Here is a 22,875-nt window from a genome sequence, read left to right on the forward strand (position 1 = left end):
AAGCCACTTTATAAAGCAAATAAAAATATTTACTGATTTGGTACACTCACACAGAAAATCCCTAGAAAGAGTGCTAAAAATGAATGGAAACTCTGTACTTTGCAGCTATTTTAAATTATATATCAAAACAGACAAATACACCTTCCGTGCTGGTTTATGTTACAATAACAAAGTCAAAAACAGGCACAAGTTGTAAAAGTTGAAATGTTTTACTTCAAAGTCCAAAAAATCTCCTCTCTTTGTGAGAAATTCAAGGAAGCATCTGACAAGGAATACCAACAGACGTGTCTTTAAATACCGTGCTCCGCAGGCTGCCTGCTGTGTCTTCCCCAAGAGTTAATAAAATCCGATTTCTATGCATTCTTTAAAACTCCGTGTCTGTTTTCAGGCTCTTCTGTGTGAAGTAAAGGATGTTTGGAGTTCAGATTGACAGGCACAGCGAAGCACAGCTTGTATATGTAATAAAGACCCAACAGCACTCCTACCTCATCAAATGTCTCACAGGCAAATTAGCAAGTCTAGTTAACTCGTATTTTGCAATACGCTATTTCCAAGCGACACAGCCCCCCCCCCCAACAAAAAAAAATAATAATCAGTTTGGTAAGAAATGTGCACATTTAAAACAAGTATCATAGTTTAAAAACTACAGGGATGTTTCTTAAGGATTCCCCCCCCCAATTAATAAAAGAACAAAAACAAAAAACCCAGACATTTTCTATACTTTAAAAAAAACAAAAAAAACAAAACCCAAAACGAGCCAAGAGCTAATTCCAGCCGTATCTTCCTGAGGGAGGTGGTAGCGGGTAGGGCCTCCCGGGGCCATATGCCTACAAACAAACAAAAGCAAGCATTTATTTTTTGGATTAACATCACAGTAAACAAGTTAGCCCAGCTTTAGGCGCCATACGAAAATGAAACAATACGTCCTTTGCGCAGAAAGGTACCCCAGGCAGAGCTGAACCGCTCTTCACCGTGTTTACAGACGCTCCCCTGAAAACACAAGCTTTAACTTCCACCAAGGGAGAGCGGTTCTGTACGCTCCGGCCTCGGCTTCCAGCTGTACCGCGGGAGGAGCAACGCTTCCAGATCAGAAAGAAATTCACCAAAAGGCAGCACCGAGGACAAGTTACATCCAAGCTTAACGCCTCCGCACGCGCTTTGCCTTCAGCGACGCGGGAAGCGAAAAGGTACCAAACGTGGAGCCACGCACAGAGACGCATTCACACACACACACCTGAAGGGCAGACCTGCAACCCACGTTTTTAACCCCTACAGAAACGCGGCCCTCGCAGCATGTAGGCTTACGCTTTGCGCAGACTAAGGATGGAAACGTCATTTTTGGGGACTAAATATAAAGCATCAATTGGAAGGGCTGTTGGCAGGATTAGTCAGGTTTAGTTTTTTAGAGGAAAAAAATAATTTCCCTCATCTACCAGCTTTCTGTTCTAGTTGTAAGCACTCTTAGGCTAAAGCAAGGCAGACGCTTTTACAGATCAGTATTTTAAGGAAAAAAAATGTGTGTTTGCTACAGAAGCTGCATTTTTCAGCACTCATTCATTTTAAATAACAGGTGAAATCCCACCTTGGAAATCACTCCAAATTAATATATTTTTGCATTTAAATTTAGATGAGGCATTCTGTACATCAACGATCCAGTGAAAAATCCGTCAGAAAATTTCATAAAAAGTCCTCCTGCAACATCTAAAATTATTTCAAAACCTGATACACCACAGAGATCAGAAAATGAATTAAACGTGATGCACTAACGACAGCTATAGGGCTTGCTTTGTTTCTTTCTTACTTGGAGTTTTTTTTGGTGGCTAGGGGAAGAGGGGCTTCCTTTCATTTCTTTAAAAGAGAAATCCATCTCCACCCTGTCCTGCGGGGGCTCAGAGATAACCACGGAAACCGAAGAGACAGCGAGCGAAGCTGTGCCGGGGAGGTGCGCTTCGGCCGGCCCGTGCCAGGCAATCAAAAACGACTTTCTGAGCAGAAACCGATTTGTTATACCCTGGCTGCAAAGGGCTCCGAAAGAGACGTGCAGAATACCGCTTCCGCTGTCAGGAAGGTTTTATGTTTGTCTTCGGGTTTGATGGTAATCAGTTAAAAAAGGGAACAAGTTGATGACATCCCTTGAAAAATCCTTCCAGTTACATAAATAGCAGCAATCCCTATAGAGAAGTACAATTTAAAGGTCTCGTAAGAGCTGCACAAGATATTTATCTGGACATTCAGTTTGTCTTATTACAGACTAAAATAAAAATGTCAAACACCTGCACAACACAATCAAGTTTATTCTTTATTGTGGAACAGCTGGAAGACACCAACAAATACCCACTACCACAGAGCAGCCCATATCCATGGCAGTTGCATTAATTTTGTAAGCACTTTGTAGCAGCGCGTTTATTAACCTCTTCAGACCACGTTCTATATGCTGTAAAAAAAGAATTCAGAGGTGAAAGGGACCAAAGATAATTATTTATGCTGCTATGTGTCACCACTTCCACTTGAATCCCTTTTCAAGGCTTTAAAGCTTTGAAATTTACAGGCAGCAATGCTAGATTCAATTATTGGTTTTGCACCCTAAACCCTTTAAGGTAGCTTCTAATTTTACTCCAGTGCTGTCAGCCCCGAGGAAATAATGACATCTGAAAGTTCATTTAAAAATAACAAAAAAAAAAAAGAAAAAAGAAAAAAAGAAAAAAGGCAACAAAAATTTAAACCCCTTTGGAAAGCAACACAACTTGCAAAGGAAATTTTTTAAGGAAGCAAATTTACTTGAGCTGAAAGCTTTGTCCTTAATAACTATCACATATGTGAATACAAATAAAACCGTTGTCACCCCCCAGTTTTAACTTCGTTTCATGTTCCAGCAGACACGTCCCGTGCTAGTGAGAGGCGAATTACGTTTCGGGCAAGACTGCAATATTACCAACAGCAACATGCCTCCTATTTAATCATTCCGGTGGCAGGCAGCTGGGGCTTGCTGTCACTGCCAGGCTGGGGATGTCCACGATGCTCCGAGACCCCAGCTTTCCAAATGTGAACTACCAGGGGGTGCCCTCCCCGAGCCCACGCGGCAAACGTTTCTGGAAGACAGCTCTCGTTCACCTCTGTGATTCCAGCTGTAGCTGTTACGCATGAAGATTTAAGGTCGGGAACGAACTACTTTAAGCACCGATTGCTTTTGCAAATATATCCACCTATGCTACCCAGGATAAAGGCTAGAGCAGAGTATGGCGTAGCAGACAGGCTTTTTTTCAAGTATCTATTTTCCAGCCCTAATTAAATACCACCCAGACTCCACCAGCATCAAAATCCTCCACTGATTTTTCTACATTATTACAGCAGCCCCCGTTATGGATTAGTGCAATTATGCATTTATTCCTTTGTCTCCAGTGTTTTGGGTAAACCCGTGTAACACAAAATGAAAGATTTTTGAAAACTGATCCTATCAATACACCTCATCCAAATTTGAAATATACTTAAAAAAACCACCGGGGACTAGTTGGGCAGCACAGCCAGGACTGAAGCCCCATTAAGCCTGATGTGATCATAACCCACGCTGTCTAGTTTTGCTTACAGCCAAAACCAGTCCTGGCAGGTAATGCCTCCCCACTACACTTGGAGCAAGAGTGCACAGCGGCGTACTTGCCTCTCTTTTTCCCGTTTCTTGCTGCGACACCAATATACGACAACTGAACGAGCTAAAGACAATTCTTACTCCAGTCTTAAAAGCCTCCTCTGCACTAAAAATGCTTCAGGGTAGGAGTCGGGGCGGGGGGGGAGAAGGGAGTCTCACTGCTGCTAACAAGGGTTCAGTCGAACAAGAGTTTAAGAGTTGGGAGCGCTGGGGCAGGCTGCTTGCTGGCTATAGATCTTTTCAGCAGCACCGTGTAATCCTGCAGTCGGCAGACAATGCTGAGAACGGTATTAGCAGCTCACAGGCTGTTTCTACTGGGCTTGGGTCCTCACAAGCTGAACCAGACAGAGAAGCAGACGGCGCTCTGCAAAAAGCTTCCCCAGCAAAGGCCAAAGGCTCTTCTCTTACAAACTTGGTTTGACAGTACATGTTTTTATTCTATTAGCTGCCTCAAAACCCCCACACCGTAACAATGTCACGGTGCAAAAGTGGTTGTGATAGATAGTGCTACCTGCGTCTCCCAACCAGAACAGAAGAGAAAAACATAAAGCAGACAAAGAATCAGAGAAGTGGTAAAAATGCTGTAAGAAGGCTTTCACATATGCCGTATGACATTACAATGTAAATGGCTTGTACTTGCAGTCCCTGCTGTATAAGCAAAGGAGACTGGGACATTATCCAATCCACACGCTGCAGGACAGGATTTATACCTACGTGAAAATGACTATATGCTGCCAATAGCATGGAGAAAGTCCCAGAAATCAAACACCAAATGTGTCTGTTTGTGCTGTACCGAGTCACACTAATGTTTGCGTACTCGGGAGATGGGCAGACTGGGAAGAAGAAAAGAAAAACTAGGAGCGTAGACTAAAAAGTGACTTGTCTTGAGCACGTTTATGGGAGGTAGCTGAACCAGGTCCCAACAGAAGGCAAATTTCAAACAGTTTGTGCCTTAGTTTCCATATAAAGGATGGGGAAATAGTGCTGTTACCAACCAAGCAGCTGAGCGCTCTTCCTCCTCTTTCGCCATTACTGGTCAGTAACCTTCCCACAGCTGAGTAATAGTTCTGACTTACCAAAACAGCAACAGAAATTCAAGTTTAATACAGATATCTGAAATTTATTTTAAACTAGTATACAGCATTGTAAATAATCAAATTTCTAGTACAAGAGTATATGCAGATTATGTTTTTACTGGGAACACACACACAAAAAAATCACATAAGCAAAATCACCTGCTGCTTGCCACAGACTTAAAATGCTTCTTGAATTTTCATAAACTGATGACCTATAATTTTGCATGAGGTTCTCCTATCACATTCACTTGTTTTCATTTAACCACACAAAGCTATTTTCATGTGTACTTTCCCAAACATGTTTATTTCTCTGGCTACTAGAATCTAACTTAAGTAGTTTTTCAGCTAAGAGAAAGCCAATAAACATTTGAGGGGAGAAATTAATGAAGTCGTAAGAATCTACATTTTAAACATACTGGGGAGAAACCCCCAAATGTGCAGCTGATGTCTTCTGTAAGGAAATCTGACGACTCTGGTTGAAATACTTGCCTCCAGATTACGTTTTCTCAGGCTGCGAGAAGCGTGTGACTTGGTAGCATGTTTGATCTACTTTTAATGAGAAGCAGTGGTGGCATAGTCATGGCGTGGGCCTTTTGCCAGGGGTGCTCAGGGAGGGGCTGGACGAGGCTGGGAAGCTTACCTGTCAGTGCTTTCCCTGGTGACACAGCTACCGGGCTAAAACCAGCTCAGGAGTGCCTACCTCTGCTGCATTCACTCTCCACAGCCACACATGAAGGAAGCCTTACGCCGGGGGAGAACAAAACGTGCAAAATGGGGCAACGCTTTCATACCTGTCTTCCCCTGTCCATCCGATCTTCAGGTCTCTGTGGGTAACTCATTGGTCCGCCCAGCCCCTGGTACTGACTTGGCTGGTACTGATTTTGGGCTTGCAGCATGCGGTTCCAGGCCAGAAGGGGAGCAGCCCCAGCAGTTCTGTGTAAAGAAGAAACACATTGCAGCATGAACTTAGCTCCCAGAGAGAGTTTCACACCACAAAATCCAAATTTCTATAGTCTCGTCTGATAAATGATTTGATTTGTCTCAGAGTTAAACACTGTCACATCCAGCTATGCCCGCAGCGGTACTGCAGATGGCCAAGTTGTTAGAGATACATCGGGGAGGGGGAATAATCTTCCAAGATTCTCCTACCAAAAGGCCACATTTGCTTACTACTTCCTTCATCACAGCTTGAAAGCTACAGAACCAGGTACTACCACAAGCAGCAAATTCAATTTTACAAATCAGAGATTTTTCAAATTCCTTGGAAGGATTCTTTCCATCTTTTATTTTAGGGGCAAATTTGCCAATTCATCCACGCTGATCTTGAACATAGATTAAACCCCAAATATCACCAAGTTAGCTAAACGTAACACACCATCCAAAGAGTAAACATGTGCGATACAGGAGAATGAGGCTTTCTTTTCTAAATGTCCAGACTCTTTCTGGGAGTCCATTCTTTCTAGTTAATTGCAGGTTGCAAATGAATTCTTACTGCGAGTATTCTGAATCTAGGGTAGGGGCCTTGGCTGTTTTTTCCCATCCATTATTCTGCTCAATATGTCAGAAGGTCTGATCGGGAAGAAACCTTTTCAAGTTCTATTGATGCCGTTTTCAATTGACCACGGTGACCTAGCAACATAAGCACTAATTGGCATGGACTGACTGACATTTGGTGTACAGTTTATATGGGAACGCAAATTCAACATCCTTTATAACCTAGTTTGCCATGCTAGATTACTAACAGCAAGAAATGTTTTAATTGCTTTCAAGTACCTATTCTAACATTACAATTATAAAGCAACAGGTATAATACACAAATCGTTGCTTGATTAAAAATATTTAGAAAAATGATATAGCCATGATATAGTCTTTAAAGCTGAGCATGGGCAAGGGCAATTCCTTACAGAATTCATAGCAGTTATGTTTTGCAGTAAAGGAAATGGTTGTAAAGGAAAAACATTGGATAGCCGACACAGTTAATCTTCTCTGACCCCTGTTTAAGAGAGTCAGCTGAACAGCGTGCGGGCAGCCTGCTGAGAGACAGGAACAGCAGAGAGCATGAGCACTGCACTGCGTATTCACCTGCTGCACCGCTGAACCTAGATTTGCTGGATTAAATTGGTGGGACTTCAGCCCTGGAGGGGTAACCCTGCCCAGAGGCTGATATATTCTTTCAAAGACACATGCAGCTCAGGGAGGAGGAAGGACTTTCACGACCAAGGGAGGATTCACAGCCAACTGTACGGTGTTGGGCAAACTGAGCCTTGAGCAACTGATGGCAGAGGAAGGACTTGAAAATACACATTGCACCAGCTGGAAACGAGGCAAAGTTGGAATCAAGACAGGTAAACGTAAGATTAAAATGAATGAAAACAGGCGTTTTGGATGTGAAGGGTTTCTGGTTTTGGATGCAAATTACTTTTGGTTTCACACTATAGCCTGCAAGACAGCTGCTCCACCCCAACAGATTAAGACCTGCCTGAATTTTAGAAAGGCAAAAGAAACTTCTACCATCTCCAGAAATGAAATAACTTGATTCCTGTTTATAAAAGTACGAGTCTTACCTGATAAGTATGCAATTGGTAAATAAGATGTGCAATACATGTACTAAAAATGAACATGCACAAAAGCTAAGTGGTAATACTGAACTGTGTGGTTTTATTTTTAGCTTCAGAGGTATGTCTAGAAATGCACAATGTTACCTGAATCATTCCTTAGGAGGAGCACTACTGTACTTAAAGTTAATAGCACATTACACTTTCAGGACTAAACACTCAAAATGAGTATTCTAAGTATGATATTCCTTTAAGTATTTTGAGGCCTAACTTTTTTTTCCCCATTATTCCTAGAAAACAGCAGACTCTCCAGGAAGAATACACTGCTCAGCCTTAAGGAAAACTACAGGGAATTACCTATATAGCCCCAGCTCTAGGACTTCCATCAACAGTCACCCTGACTCTGCAACTTTGCTAACGTGCGTGTGATAAATACCCTCAGTGACTGATGATCACAGGCTAACACTTGCTACATGCCTGGAACAGGAAAGTTTGTCACAAATTTCATTTGACATTAATATGTATTTGGCACAGAGTTTAAACTTTTTATTTTAATAAAGTGCTGCTTAGTGAAAAGTTGGGATATGTAACAAATGAAACACGTTAACACTAATAGCACTATTATGTTGGGGCATTTTTGCTTCAAGGTCATATGAGAGTGAAATTGGTGATTTTCAGGTAGAGAACCACTACATATTCTAGAGGATAAACCCAGCAGGAAAAGGAAAAGGAAAAAGAAAGCTGCAATGCATTTTCTGATTTTAAAGCCAGAAAAGCAGCTTACACCTTTTTGCTGGTCTTAATCCACAGAACTATGTACTATTTTTAAAAAACAAAATTTTAGATTTTCATCTGGGAAACAGAAATCAGGAAATTATAGTCCTCACAGCACTTGACTTCATGTTGGTCTAGTGGATGTATTAACTGGTCATTCAAATTACCTGAGGGTGGAGATTTATATGCAGCAGAGCTGTGCCTCATGGGTAACAAAAAAAGAATCGTGCCACTTGGAATGTCACATGAGTTCACACTGGCAGAGCTACTCGAAGACGCTATCCAGAGTTATGTCAACTTGTGATTAAACTAAAGCATATACACACAGGATAGCTAAAAATACAACTTCAGGAAACTTTACAGTAAAACATTTCTGTGTTCCAACCTCAGCCTCTTTGGAAGTCTCTTCTATGAGCAGGTTAAGCAAAAGGATTTGCTTAACCGGATTACAAGTTTCCATCAGCCAGGAAACCAGGTTATTTTATATATATATATATATAAAAATTTATATATTTATTATATATAAAATTTATATATATATATATATATATAAAAAAACCAGAGGTTATGTCTGATATGTATCCGATATGTTTCAGAGGTTATATATATACAAAAAACGTCTGAAACATCAGATCACCAGCAATGAAGGCAAGAGCATGAAATAATCTTCTGCAATCTCCATTAACGCAGCCCAGTCAGACCGGGGCCTGAAGAGGACACGCTGAAAGGTGTCCTGTTCAACGGCAACTCACCGATTTTATTTTACTTGCTGCATGCTGAATTGCATCACTAAATTTAAAAGTAAGAAATCTTATGCAGGAGACAAGATCTTCTGGATTATGAAGAAGCAGCTTTACACTATTGGGTTTTTTCCACCCAGGCCTGTGAAGCAAGAGCTAGTTTAGCCCCCACTGCAACACTCTATCCCTGAAACAGCACAAAGGCTCAAAGCTTTCCTGGCAAGGCCAGGGCTCCTTGCTTATCCCTTGCTTGATGCTACAAATCAAGGATATCGTAGCCTCCTGTCAACCCACTTCATCTGAAAAGGCTGGAGCAGGGGCTGGCCTCTCCCTCAATTACTTTCTTCCCGGGAGCAGAGGTGACGGAGAACAGAAATTCCTCGCTGCTCTCCCCGCCGGCACCTTGTTGCTCCTGGAGCACCTGAAGCCGCAGCAGCAAGCAGGGACAGCCTCGGGGGTAGCGGTATGGGAAACTGGCCGCTCCCAGGGAATTAACTGGGAAACTGAAAACCTCTTGGGGGGGGTTCAGTTCAACAGGTTCAGCCATTTTTTCCTGCACCAAGCCTATCTACCTTTATGTTTCTGTTTAAACTTTTGCTTAAGTCCCCATGCTTATCTCTGTATGGCAACCAACTCAACATCAGTCCTAAGCATCTGTTTGGTTTGTTTCCCAAACCAAACACCTTCCAAGAACATGGCAAAATTACTTTTTTTTTTTTAATCCTCAGCACTTAAACTTGCCAGTTAGTGATTTTCATAAACGATCAGAGGGATAACAAAGCACCACCAGGGAGGGAAAGCATTGTAAATACACTGCTGTCACTCGAAAGCTAGAACAGCATTCTCCAAGCTTCTCTAAAGGTTATTTTCTAGGTGATGATGATACATCTTCAATTTACAGTCGCCTCAGGGGACGCCAGTTTCCTCAAGTTTGGGACCTGAAGATCGAGGTCGATACCGCAACACTAGAGGCATGCCGGACAGGTTAGCAGATCGAATCATGAACACTGTCTATCTGCAAAAATGCTCTGAAGCACTTGGGCAGTGTGCTGTCACTTCTAAAAATATTAGCACAAACCAAGCACAGTAACCTTATGATAGGATTCTGATTAGAGAGACAGTCGATTATTACCATTGTAATAAAAAAATGTGTATTTCAAGTGAGAAACAAACAGAATTTCTGGCTGAAATAAGTTATTTGTATGCAAATTGAGAAACTCTTCCACTTTGCAAAAATAAACAGCCTGGTAAAATGATAAAAGTATACCATTGTAAAAGTAATGACATGTTACAGAACTGTAGCGATATTTCACAAAATGCTACTACGTAAATTGGATTTAATTAAGGTGTGGGAATAGCAACTCCCATGGACAAAGTAATATTAAAGTTTGTAATGCAAGATTCATTTATAATGCAATATTCCACATTGACGTGGCACAGGACAAGGGAGCCAGACTTATTTCAATAGGGATCAAAATGGTTGCCATGGAAAGCGTGATTGCAGAGAGCTCAATAAATTCTCCCAAAGCTGATATTTCAATGGTTAACATTTGCAAATAAAGCCATGAAAAAAAAGTTGTGCCTCAGAGCAGAAACTTCAAAGATCTCACATATGCTCTCATTCCTCCATCAATATAAATAAATATCATTATTCATAGCTTTCACAGGTACGCTGGAGTTTATAAAGTCCATCTGACTTAAGGACATACAACCTATCAATGAAGGAACGCATGTAAAATATCCCTTATTATCAAACCATGTCACATTCCTTCTATTCGATGGCACTTATTGGACTGCAGATTCCATAATCCTTCCCTGAGTCCCTTCTGCATTTAATTCAGTTCAGTCTTAAGTAGTTAAAGAAACTGTTTTCAGTGGCAACTAATAACTACTGACCTACAGTGACACTGCCCCACAATAGGCTTGTCAGGCCTGAAAAACTTGTACCAAAGAAGCTGATTAGGACTTCAAGAGGTTTGTAGCAAGAATCAATGGCTAGTCTGTACTAATGCTGCGGTTGCGGCACAGAAATGATAAAAGTGGAACACCATTAGTTATGCCTCATTAAGCTCCACAGCCCTCCTAAAAAGAAATTTGTTTAGCCTGTCCAAAATCTAATGCAGTTTTAAGCTCTCTGTGTTCAATTTCATAGTATCTCAAAAGCTTCAATAAGATAAAGGCCAAAGAACCAAGAACGGTACCAAAGCACCAACAGTAAAGTTAATTTTGAAGTCTGAGTTTTAATGGAAAGTGGTTTTGCCTTCTTTTTTTTAATACAAAGTACTCAAGCCTTTTAAAGGATGAACACCACATAGTACACTCACAAAATATAAATAAATCATGGACATTAATTAACTTAAAAAAACCTGCTGTACAGCATGATTTCAACAAATTTAAACAACAAAGTTCAAAACAAAGAGGAAAAAAAAAAAGCTCTGAAGCCTGGCAGAACCAAGTACATCCTCCTGGCCACATTTTACAAAACTTCAAATCCCTCCTGCCTTACCTTTGTGGCGTCTGTTGAAACAGGGGCGTAGGACCTCGCCAAGACTCCTGGGGTCTAAGATCTAGAGGGTAAAACAAAACATTAAAATAAAGATGAGCAAGTATACTTAAAGAACTGTGCTCCACTTACTCTTACACATGCCCGAGAACTTGTTTTAAGAAGTCCAACAGAAAAGCTCAAACTGGAGCTTTGATTATATACTACCAAATACATTTCCCTGAGTCGTTGGTTACTATTGCTGATTTTGATAGAGCCCTTATGTCCATCAGTGGCAAGCTTAGTATTAATTAATAAAAGGCCACTTTTTTTTAATATGTCCAATAAGCTTCAAGTTATAAGAAGAATGAGTTTTAATTGCTGGGACTAGCATTGGTTAGTGCTTGGACACTTCATAGGTATCTCCTCTTGAATTTTTAAAAATGCGAACCCATGTCTGTTACCGTAACAACTGAAGACTTCATTTAATGTTTACATTTCTGGCAAGTACATTCATCACTACACTGTATGAAAAAACACAGATACACACACGCACACTGCTGTGTCATCATCCCAACACACCATGTTTGTGAGCAACAGATATTTAATACTCAAAATATGTGCAGGTTTCCCTCTGATTAGTCTAAGTTATTCTATAAAGCAAACTAAAAGAATGACCAGAGCACGTAATAAAGTGAACGGTTCCACTTTATTCACGTTTAAATATACATAGAGTTATATTTAGAATATATTTAAAGATGGTAAAAATATGTTTAAAAGTTAACCTAGACAATGATAATACAATAATAATAAAAATCTATTAACGATCTCTCAGATAATGCAATCAGACTGAATTAAACCTTTTCGGGTAAAAACTTGGCTAGAGACCTAGCTCTGCAGTTATAAAAAACTGCAGTGAAAAAGACCACCCACTTCTCAATTCTTTCTTCTACCCAAACTAACTCTTTACAAAGACATAGCAGTAACAACATTGCTTTAACAGGACATGCAATTAAATGGTTGTTGTTCTTCTAAATAAACTGGTCAGTAAACAGGATAAAAGAAACAGCTAATCAATAGCTCCCTGGTCAGTCCACAACACTCAAATTGTGCATCAATCAAAAGCTTCAGTTTCAGTGACACCTTTGATTATTTTCAATGGTGTTTAAGTGTGACCTAATTTCAACAGCTGGTTCCAGAAGTTGTCTAATGGACACACTGCAACGGGACAGTAACACCCTGTTAAACTGCCAATATTCGAGTACACTAAAGCTTTGCAACAATTTGAAAGAAAAGGGGAAGAAAAAAACCAGACAGAGGAAAAATCTGTGCCTCTCTAACTCTGGCTGGATTGTCTGCAGGCTGCAATGGCCTGACCTGGACAGAAACCTTTCACGGCAGCACTCGAGCGCGCAGGGGAGGGCGCAGGCAGCCCCCATGGAGGATAACACCGTTTCATCCGGGGAGATAAATTCTGATCCCCAGCAGCTCCCCTGTTGCTGCCAGGGCCTCCTCCGGGCAGAGCTGATCCAGCCCACCCAGCCCAGCGACAGCCTGAGCTGCAGAGGAATACACGCTGCATTTTATTTATTAAACAGTACACGTATACACCCCCCCAACCAATATACACACCTCTCTCTCTTTGTATCTATACACATGCACAGACATATACACCGTCACCAACTGATGCTCATAATCAGGTATAATTGGTTATTTCATATACACTGCAACCAAACCAGTCTAAAGCACCACAAGGACTAAAGATGGGTATGGGGCACTTCTGTACTGATCAGCCTGTGGATTACAAGGACTTTTACATGCATAAACAGGCTGTACTAACACGATGCTTTAGTGATGCTGTGTTTGCTTTTGAATACAAGGTTAGCGCAACACGAGAAAACCCAGGCCCACAATGCTGTCTCCAGCTACTTTGGGGGAACAAGCAATTAAGACACAATGTTAAACTGAAGCTTAAAAAAAAAAGTACAAAGGTGAAATTGCTTAAAAAAAAAAAAATTTGGTAAAGCCCAAGAGCGTCACTATTTTAAATAAAAAAATACCCTAAGATGACTTTACTTCTAATAATTTCAAAGTTTCACAGACACCAGCACCACAGAAAGACAGGCGATACAGAAGAAGCGATGAAATGTTTTCGGATGCACAACCCCCTCTATCTGTAGTCACCAACACCTGTAGTTCCTCACCTGCAGCGGCCAGGACAGGGGCTGGGTTTTGGCTCCGTCACAACCACCAGACCAGCAGGTTTCCTAGGCCTGGCTCAGTTCTCCTTTTGCTTGCTGGGAGACACAAACTTCCAGAAAAAAACCCCTATATTCCGGGAAGAATAATGGCCATGTTTCCCCCACCCTTCTCCTCTGTGCAGGCTGAGCTAGGCAAGACCCCCAGGTATCCGGACAATTATACAGACCAATACAGTCTCTCCCTCCCTGACCCTCCCTGGTCAGAACTTCACATTTTAATTGAAGTTTATTAACACGGTTTCCATTCCCCTGCCAGGGTCAAATGGTGCTCTAGTGAGAAACCCAATGAGATGATGCTGGTCTCGCCCTGGTACAGTGTTTCCCTTTCATACAGACCCTTGCTTAAGGGCTAGTTAAAAACACGTGTCTTATTTAATCACTTTCTATCCATCTGAAAAAGAAAGGACCCAGCTCTCCTGCTGTAACCACATCTTTTTGCAGCTCTAGGGAACAGTTTAAGAAAGTTTAATGAAATAATCATAAAAACATTTAAAGCCACCTTATTACTATTCATTTGTATGGCTCTGACAGAGAACAATCTTTGTGGGGAAAAAGCTTGGAGCAGTGAATTGCACTTCAGAAAGGTACAAAATCGGAGAAGAAATGACAATTAATATTTTCTTTAGTCTTCAAAACTTAGGCTTTTCCTAGAGCTATAAGGCCAAATAAACTGCCTTCTCTAGCAGCTCCTCAAGTAACAATTTATCTAATCAGTGTGGCAATCCAAGACGAGATTTTGTGTTTACTGATTGCACTAATCAAAATCACTTTTCAAATGCAGCTAATTGACAAGTTTACTGACTGAAATGAAAGTCATAAATCAGATACCCTGTGCTGCAGAAACCAAATATGCCATTCACAGAGTACTGCCACACTGCACTTGACTCCCCAAGTTATCAGCGCAGACAATTATTCATCAACTGAAAATTGGCACATCAAAGTCAAATCAGAGAACAACGGTAAGGAACACCCACAGCAGGCTCTTGAGGAAGAGACGGCACTTCGGTTGACCGCATTGCCCTTCTAGACTCTAATTTTACTTCATCATACGTATAAAAACATAATACATAAAATGAAAAGTTGCTCTGCATCAATCCCACAAAATGTGGGAATTTTAACCACATCAGCTCTAGTTTTTCAGGAACGTGTGGGTTCCGGACGTTTCCCAGTCCAATTATGCTACAACATACAGCTGTTCTCTCACAATTATGTAACTGATGAACGTGACTTTGACATAAGAGATAACCTGCCCCACCAAGAAAATTCAGCATATGCCTTCCCATTCCTTCTAATTTGATTTTCTAGTTGAAGATATCTGTGCTTTGACAGAGACATTTATACTTGAACTGAAGGGGGTGACTGCAAAAGGCAAGAAGATAGCTGTGCTGTCAGATCTAGGAACACCTTTTGGTACTCCCAGACAGAACACTGTCTGGGTGAAATTGGCCCACGTGCTCAGTTCTGACCACAAATTTCCAGTGGAGCAAACGCGGGGTCCATGCAGACTGTTCCTGTTCAATAAGATAACCACCACCTCCTGCAGTGAGGTTCAGAGAGTTGCTGACATGCTCCCATCTCGTCAGGTTTGCTTCACACTCAACCCACACAATCCATAATCCAGGATGTTTTACGGTGTCCGGGTGTGGTCCAGTTTGCAAAGGCATCCTTCAGCATGAATGTCAGAAAAACCGATTTCAGCAGAAATTTTGGGCTATGACACTTGGAGGTATTCTTCTCACAAGGGTTTAAGCAAGCGTTTAACCCTTTTACCAGGGTCTCTACCTGGTAAAAGAGGAATTAAGACACATGCAGCCACTTGGCATCAATTAAGTCAACTGCCACTGTAGTTAGTTGTAAAGACTTCACACTGCAGTCAGCTTAAATCAGAAGTTAATTAGAGTTTAAGACTAATCTCCTAGGACAGCTTGGTGTCGTTAGTAGAAGAGGAGAAACACAACAAAATTAACTGACAAAGAATATATTTGCAGCATGTTGCACTGAGGTCTCCCACAAAAACAGAGAGTGCCAGGAACCAGCTTCTCCACTCCGGGATGAAGAGCCCCGGAGAGCAACGGCAGGCGCACAACCCCTGCTTTGTGAAAAAGCCTTTGTACAACGACTGCCAGCAGCATGTGAAGCAGTGCGCCGCAACGGCGGCTGGAGGGACCAGCAGGATGACCTGGCACCTCTTTTTGCTGCACAAACAGGAAAGCATGAGATCAACCTCTGCCCAGTGGGAAAAAGCAGCGTTAAGGAAAGTGGCACAACCAGAGAAAGGGGGAAGGGGGGAAAACACACACACACAAAAAAACCCAACCCCAAAACCAAAAAGCCTTGCTTTCAGATTTGCCAGGCACACCTGCAGAACAGCAACTGGGGATGCCCCAGGCTATTTAAGGGTTAGGAAGGGGCAGGAGATGAGGGGAGGAAGGGACATGTGAAAGAAAGCCACCAGACAGTTTTTCTGAGGCCAACAGATGGACTGGGATTTCATGTTGACCAGTGAATTCAAGCCTCCTCAATTTGAAAGAATGATGGCGTTGGGGCATATTTGCATGTGGAGTGCTTCCTATACAACATAAGGTGCTCAGATACCACGAGGACAAGAGCTTTCTACGTGCCTAACTGGCAAGATCAGCTCCATGTATGTAAGGCAGAGAAAACTCCTTTGAAATAAGTATTTCCCACAAAGTGTCAAGACTTGAGCTTCAGAAGACTTGAACAGCAGTATAGGGACTGATGGGCTCACCAATACCTTCTCTCTCCCCCAAACCACGCAGACTTTCTCTTTTTGGAGATTAATACAAAAATGTGATGTCTGTCTGGTAGTTCTGCCTTCCCATTCCCCACACTCTTCTTTTTAGATCATATTTCTTGTTTGTTTAAAAAAAAACACTTGTTTTCCTTTAATCAAAGTTAATAGCTTCAGGCTCTCACATTCAATCTGTCTCTTCACTTAAACCAATCTGATTCCTCACACAAGAGAGCTTCTGCACCCACTACTCAACTACACTTCATCTACTTGGGGACTGGACAATAAGTTTAATTCAGAGTGGCCATCAATATTATTTATTTGCTGTTTCATACGCAGCAAAAATGCAAGTCAAGTATAAAAGGCTGACAGCTTCACTGTGCAGTAATCAGGTCTTCTATATGTGACAAAACATGAGAGTTCAAACTGTATCTGTGTCAGCTGTTTAAACTTCAAAACACTTGCATAATTCAATATTGCAAGAATTCAGCTGAACAGTGAGAACTTCTTACTTTAAAGCACCTTTTTAGGCAGTTTAGCCAAGTTTCCTCCTGTCTCAATCCCACTGTTACAGAAATGCAGCTCCTGATCACAGGTAAAGACAGGACTCTTAACTAGCATCCTTTCTGGGAGCCCTTTGCACCAGCAATTCCTTCCCAGGATGAACAACTCCACTTCAAGGTCACACAGGATTCATCTTATCGCTTCCAGTGACCCACTTGTTCACCAAACCAACAGCAGTGGCACCCCGACCTCCTGACCATCTCCTACCCGCTCTTTGCCAGAAGTTGCAACACTACTGCAGGCAGGAGAAGCTAATACAGGACTGCGAATTAGCAATTTCGGTTCAGTCTGGCATCCCAGCACCAACCACAGCTCTTCTGTCTGTCCTACAGTCTCTCCTGATCTGCCACCATGCCTTGTGCATTAATGATCTTCTGTGGCCAGCATCCTCCTCTCTCGTTCTCTTCAGACACAGAGCAACAAGCTTCTACTAAGTCTGCTGATGCTGGTGATGTTGAGTTTCAGCCACATACTGAATACGTTCCAGATAACAGACACTAGGAATCCTTAGTAGACAAAGTGCAATTTTTCTTATTGCATTTGAATACTGGGCGCAGTATTCAAAATGGGATCCCACTTAACAGGCACATAATTACGTTTTAGTACATTTCACTACAGCGATTCCATAAAGAAAGACCAATACAGAAGAGCAACACAAGGTTAATGAAGATGGATACCTGAATCCGCTTTTTATTTGTAATAGTGCAACAGACCAAAATGAAACCGTAATATTTTTTCAAACTCTGAAATGTAGAAAGCAGAACCTACTTACTTGACAGTAATTTAGGAATCTGCTGCTGCCCACTCAGAAGCGGCCTGGCGTACGGGCTCCCATAAGTTCCAAGAGGTACTGCATTGGCATACATTCCTGGCATTCCTCTTTCCCTTGGCATTGTATGGCTATTATGTGTAAGAAATGGAAAGGAAAAAGAATAGGATGTTTTTATGAATGCCATCTTACAGCACAGCTGCTACCCAGCCCATCAAATACCCCAGCTCTCTCCAGTGCGTCAGTGGAGACGTGCACAAGCACAGCACAGTGACCCGCTTACAGATCAGGGTCCCAGGCACACCACAAAGCACACACTTTGTGAGCTGGTCCCAGCAAAAATTCTGCAGTTTCTACAGCAAGCCACAATAAGCAGAAAAACACGTATTTCCTGCAAACTGTGTAAGAGTTCAGTAAAAAACTGAACTGCTGTCACATTTCCTAATAAGTGAGAGCTGATAGAGATGCGGGATCTGCAAATATTGGTGTGTCAACGTTTGCCAGGCCTTTGCTGTTTTTCCTGTGCAGAACTACATTCGCATTAAGACTTTGATGCTTGTGGTGTCTGCCACCCTGGACAGCAATTTAATGAGACATCATATGCGATCAATAACGCAGCTATACTTTTTTTTATAACTATGACATGGAAGAACAGAAGATGGTTTACAAGTGCAGCACTAGAACAATTATGCTTTCCAACACCAGAATGGAAGGAGGAGTGTTGCTTTTTCTTCTTCCAGCTCCTCCAGAGCCGTAAGATGAAGAAGGTATTTTCTCTTCCTAAAGAGACACTCCTGTTCAGTTGCTCACAGAGTTTAATTTTATTTGCTAGTATTACAATCTCCTTTAAAACATTCTCTTTTCTGGCTCTGATAAACATGTGGCTCCTTGCACTCCTCAGTAAGGGAAAACATTTCATTTTATCTGTAGTTCATAACCCCAGCTCGTTCTCTCATCCTGTGGTCAAAAGCATTCTCGTACTACACTGCAGCACCTGAGAAAGTTACTTGGACTTTTGAAGACCTAAAAAACTGACAGTGGCAATGCCTTGAAAAATGACAATCAAATGGATTGTATGGTGTAACGCATGTGCTTCAAACAAGGGTTTTTAAAACCCATTTTTAAAAGCATAAAAGACATTACTGTCTTCATAATAATCTTAATTATCACCTGTGTGCAATATTCTCATTGTACCTTCTGTACTTCAAGCGAGTATCCACCCAACAAGTTGAAAACACCCAATGGGAAAGTTAGTTAGAAACATTTAGTAGAAAAAAACAAACCCAAAATCAAGAAGAATGCAAGGCATTACAGCAAAAATCACTGTAATATACAGCTTTTATCAATACTGAATTTAAATATCGCATGCCAAAGTTTCCAACATGGAACACCAGCACCTAATCTCTGACGGTCCATCCCCACCCCCTTAGTTTCTTTTTTTTTTTTTTTTAATTAAAAAAAGCAATAAAGGAGTATAGTCATCTCAGCAAGGCAGTCAATAACAATGCTGCCAGTCTTACCCTAAAGTTCTAAATGCTGACTGGTCCAAATGGACTGGTTTTCTGTCTCGATTAAAACCAAGCTGCGGTCTCCAAGGCCTGCCATCATTGTTGGTTTTTTCCCAGTCTCCTGGCTTCAGAACTGGAGCAGGTTTCCTTAATATCAAAAATAGTTCCATAAATACTTATCAGAGCAAATACTCAGATTAATGAAAGAAAATGGAATTATTTGAAATCTGACAACTGATACTTACTTTGCACCAGGTAACACTATAGCCTTGAAAACAAAGTCTTCATCGAATTGTGGATCTTTGAAAGAGATACTAGGAAAAAGTATTTGAGGATTAGGTTCACATGACAATTAAGACAAGCAAGGTTAAAAAGTAATTGCTGCTTTATTAACAGTGATGTACACAACAGAAAATATAAGATTCAAGAACCCACGTCAAACTGCAAAGTGCATTTCTTGCATATGGATACACTGACTATATTGGACTTGGATGTTTCAATTATTTTCCACAGGGTGACCTTTTTCCTCCTCTGTATCAATAGCCAGTCCAAAAGAAAGTTTAATGTCTAGAAAACAGTCCTATGTATGGTAATGAAAGTATCTTCTGCAGACCCTTGAGTACAAATCCTCTAGTCAAAGGACTGATTGTACTTGATTAGGTTCAAAGGCTGCCACAGTATAGACAGGAAGGATATCAGCTTGCTATGCAGTCTAGTCAAAAGTGTACAAAACTCAGAAGTGGGATTTCCTGGGCCAGGGAGTTTTTATCCTGTAAGGCGGCTTTGCAGTTGCATGCAGTTCCTGGGGAGGGATATACACCTATTTTCAGTGACATCTCGCAGACCCTGCATTTTGAGCTGTCTAGTATTAGACAAAACTAAATAGCAGTAGAGCAAAAAGTGGCTGAAAGCTCAATTTCTGCTGGTACAATGCATTATATAGCAGTTTGGGTTGGCTCTGAGAAAATTCATCCACACTCCCAGCAATTCCAATCTCCTGCTGTAAGTATCCAGGTCTCAGGTAGGTTCCCACCAGGGACATGTTTGAAGTACACGGCACCAACCTGCTTCCTCTTCTCTCACTACCTACCATTTGATACAGAAGAATGCTTGGGATGCCAAGAAAGATAAAAGCAAACAACTAGGCAGAATAATCTCACTCTTCCGGCTGAAATACATCTGTTTTTCAGCACAGAGAATGCATGAGACTCGAAGGAAAGAGAATAATGGTCCCTTGGAAAATTCAGCCCAAGTCACAAGAACTGAAGAGCAGAATCATGACTGCTCATACTATCTCAACAGACAGGAAGAAAAATCCTTGCAATAGAGAAATGGACAGAAGCGTGAAACAATTCAAACCTCCTGACAGTGGCAGATGAAAAGCCAAAAACTACCTTGAACTCATCACTCAAAGTAACTAAATCCCCATTTCAGAACATCCTTTCTACAATATCCTGACAAGCCACAACTTAGCATTTCTTACTGCCTGTAGATAGTTGCTCTAGTTGAACCAAGTCATGCCTCCTTGGAGGAAAAAATTATGCAGACAGATCACAAGTGATGTTCAGTGTCTCAAGTATCTTATGTGGCTCAAGAAGTGAAAGGCTATAGGCTCAAGCATTACACACCTATTATACTGTGCCAAATTAAGTGACAATGACATACAACACACCAGATCTACAGAAATTTGCTGTCAAGTGCAAGAGTAATTAAAATCTTCTGTGACCACAAGATTTACTCTTGGAAAGTCTGCATTGTTTTTTATTCATTATGAAGTTTCTTATTCTCCCAAACACCACATTCAGGCAAAGCTGGTATTACTCCTTTACTTCTTAAAGACACGAAGCTTATATTCTCAGGCATCCTCTGGGAATTGCTAGGAATAAAAACGGATAAAAATCCAAGAGGCAAAAATCAAGAGCTGGAGGGCTTTCAATCAAAACGGTTGGTTTTAATTTAAAAGGCTTGATACAGACTATCAAGTTCTGTAGGTGTTGCTCTTTGCTTGCCAAAGACCCAGAAGTCCCAACAGAAAGCAAGCAGAAAAGCAACAGCAGGAAAGACGAGCGATTTCTGAAGGGATGAAACACACTGGGTTTGATGCACTGAGAAACGACCATTTCTGACACCTCTGCAGGGCATGCCACTAGGCACTCTGCTTAACTACCCTAACCCAAGCCCGCTGTGTTACAACATAATATCTCGCATTCAATTCTCACAGAAAACCAGAAACATTTAAGGTAAAAGCTTCAATTTTATTAAGAGATGGATTCTGTTGCAAATTCAACACCACAAAACACCAGAATAAACTGAGTTTTCACTGCTGTATTTTGTACACCATCACATTAAAACTCGGGGTTTACTTACCTGACTGCAGAATTTTGTGCAAGATCACGCAGCATTGGAACAGGAGACTCCACTGTCCTGGCAAAGAGCAAAACCTCTGTCAAAACGTCATGCAATATATTTCTCACCATTTGCTCCACTTTCTCTGTTGCTACCGCTCCTGTTCCTCTGTCAACTAAGCCGGCGACATAAAAAGGATTTCAAAATTCATTTGCCTTTCCCCTAAATCAAATACTTCTATAAGCAATAGAATTACTGAATCCTTATTTCTTAATGTCATTACTTTTGCAGCTGATCTGCGTGGATTCTCTAGTGTCTAACAGTGGGTTCACGCAGTTCTCACTACCCAGCGGCCTGTTGTTTACAAACCTCAGTGCTATTCTGCACCTTGGAAACTTCCAGGTACTGCTAGGGTTTGATTACAACAAGCCAACAGGTTTCTCAGAGGGCAGGAGAAGACCGGAGAGACAGACACCCATGCGGACACCATGAAGACACAAACCTGCTTCACTAGGAAGAAAAAGGCTTTGAAGTAAAAAAAAAAAAAAACAACAAAAAAACCAACAAAAAAAAACACAAAAGAAAAATTTAGCAGCTGTTTTCCACAGCACTTAAGAGTCTCTTTTCTAACTGAGATTTAATAGGCTGACATGCAGTTGCATCTTAACCCTTTCCTTCTTTCCTCTAGAAAACTTTACCCCTTCAATTCAAGGAGACAAACAAGACGCTCAAGAAAATTACTCTTATCAATCAGAAAACAGATTCCTTTCTTCACCCTGCTGCGCACAACTGTCACATACTCATGTTACATGGAGGTCACAGACTATATGCATGCTGGCTGAATTTGATCCAAATCTTTTTAGCAAAGTAAGACTTATTCTGAAGTGGTGACATAAATGCCTGCTCATCTTCACAGAATTCTTAGCAAACTACTTCTCTAGGTAAAAAAATCCCCATTTCTCACACCCTATCTAGGGAAGACAATGCCAGCAGAGTTTTCTTTTTCCTGCACTGCTAGTCCCTCCAAGAACAGCTCCAACTTGCTCATATTCTTTGCAAGCCATGACAAGAATAGAGAAATGTATATTAGTAAGTGTGACCTAGGATACATTATCTGTCCAACAAAATTGGAGTGTTTGTGCATTTAATGCAAATGAGTTACTGAACACCTGCTTATGCCTCTAAGCAAAGTTAGATAAATGAATGCATATCCTACAATGTGAAGATTACACTGATAATTTCTCAAACTAAATGCATTATCTAGAGAACAAAAAAATATTAGCATTTTTTGTATCTGTAGCTGGTAACAGTCCTGAATTTAGTGCTATAGCCTAAATGGAAAATGGCAAAATATATCTCTCTCTGGATTTTTTCTTTAATGCAATTAAGATTAGCGTATAAAAAG

The 22,875-nt window shown here is 41.2% G+C and overlaps 1 protein-coding gene across 1 annotated transcript in view; it reads right to left on the reverse strand.

The window, feature by feature from the left end:
* Window positions 1–22,875, reverse strand: part of XRN2 (5'-3' exoribonuclease 2) — a 52,196-nt gene continuing 29,321 nt past the window's right edge. Inside the window, exons 24-30 of the mRNA XM_072857637.1 lie at window positions 21,492–21,548; window positions 19,370–19,438; window positions 19,137–19,271; window positions 17,620–17,747; window positions 11,295–11,355; window positions 5,511–5,652; window positions 1–827 (exon numbers count right to left, since the gene is read on the reverse strand). Of these exons, the coding sequence (XP_072713738.1) occupies window positions 765–827; window positions 5,511–5,652; window positions 11,295–11,355; window positions 17,620–17,747; window positions 19,137–19,271; window positions 19,370–19,438; window positions 21,492–21,548 (655 nt within the window). The 3' untranslated portion in view covers window positions 1–764. The remainder of the gene's footprint in view (window positions 828–5,510; window positions 5,653–11,294; window positions 11,356–17,619; window positions 17,748–19,136; window positions 19,272–19,369; window positions 19,439–21,491; window positions 21,549–22,875) is intronic.

The sequence above is a fragment of the Ciconia boyciana genome, chromosome 3, assembly GCF_034638445.1.
Source record: "Ciconia boyciana chromosome 3, ASM3463844v1, whole genome shotgun sequence".
Lineage (NCBI taxonomy): Eukaryota > Metazoa > Chordata > Aves > Ciconiiformes > Ciconiidae > Ciconia > Ciconia boyciana.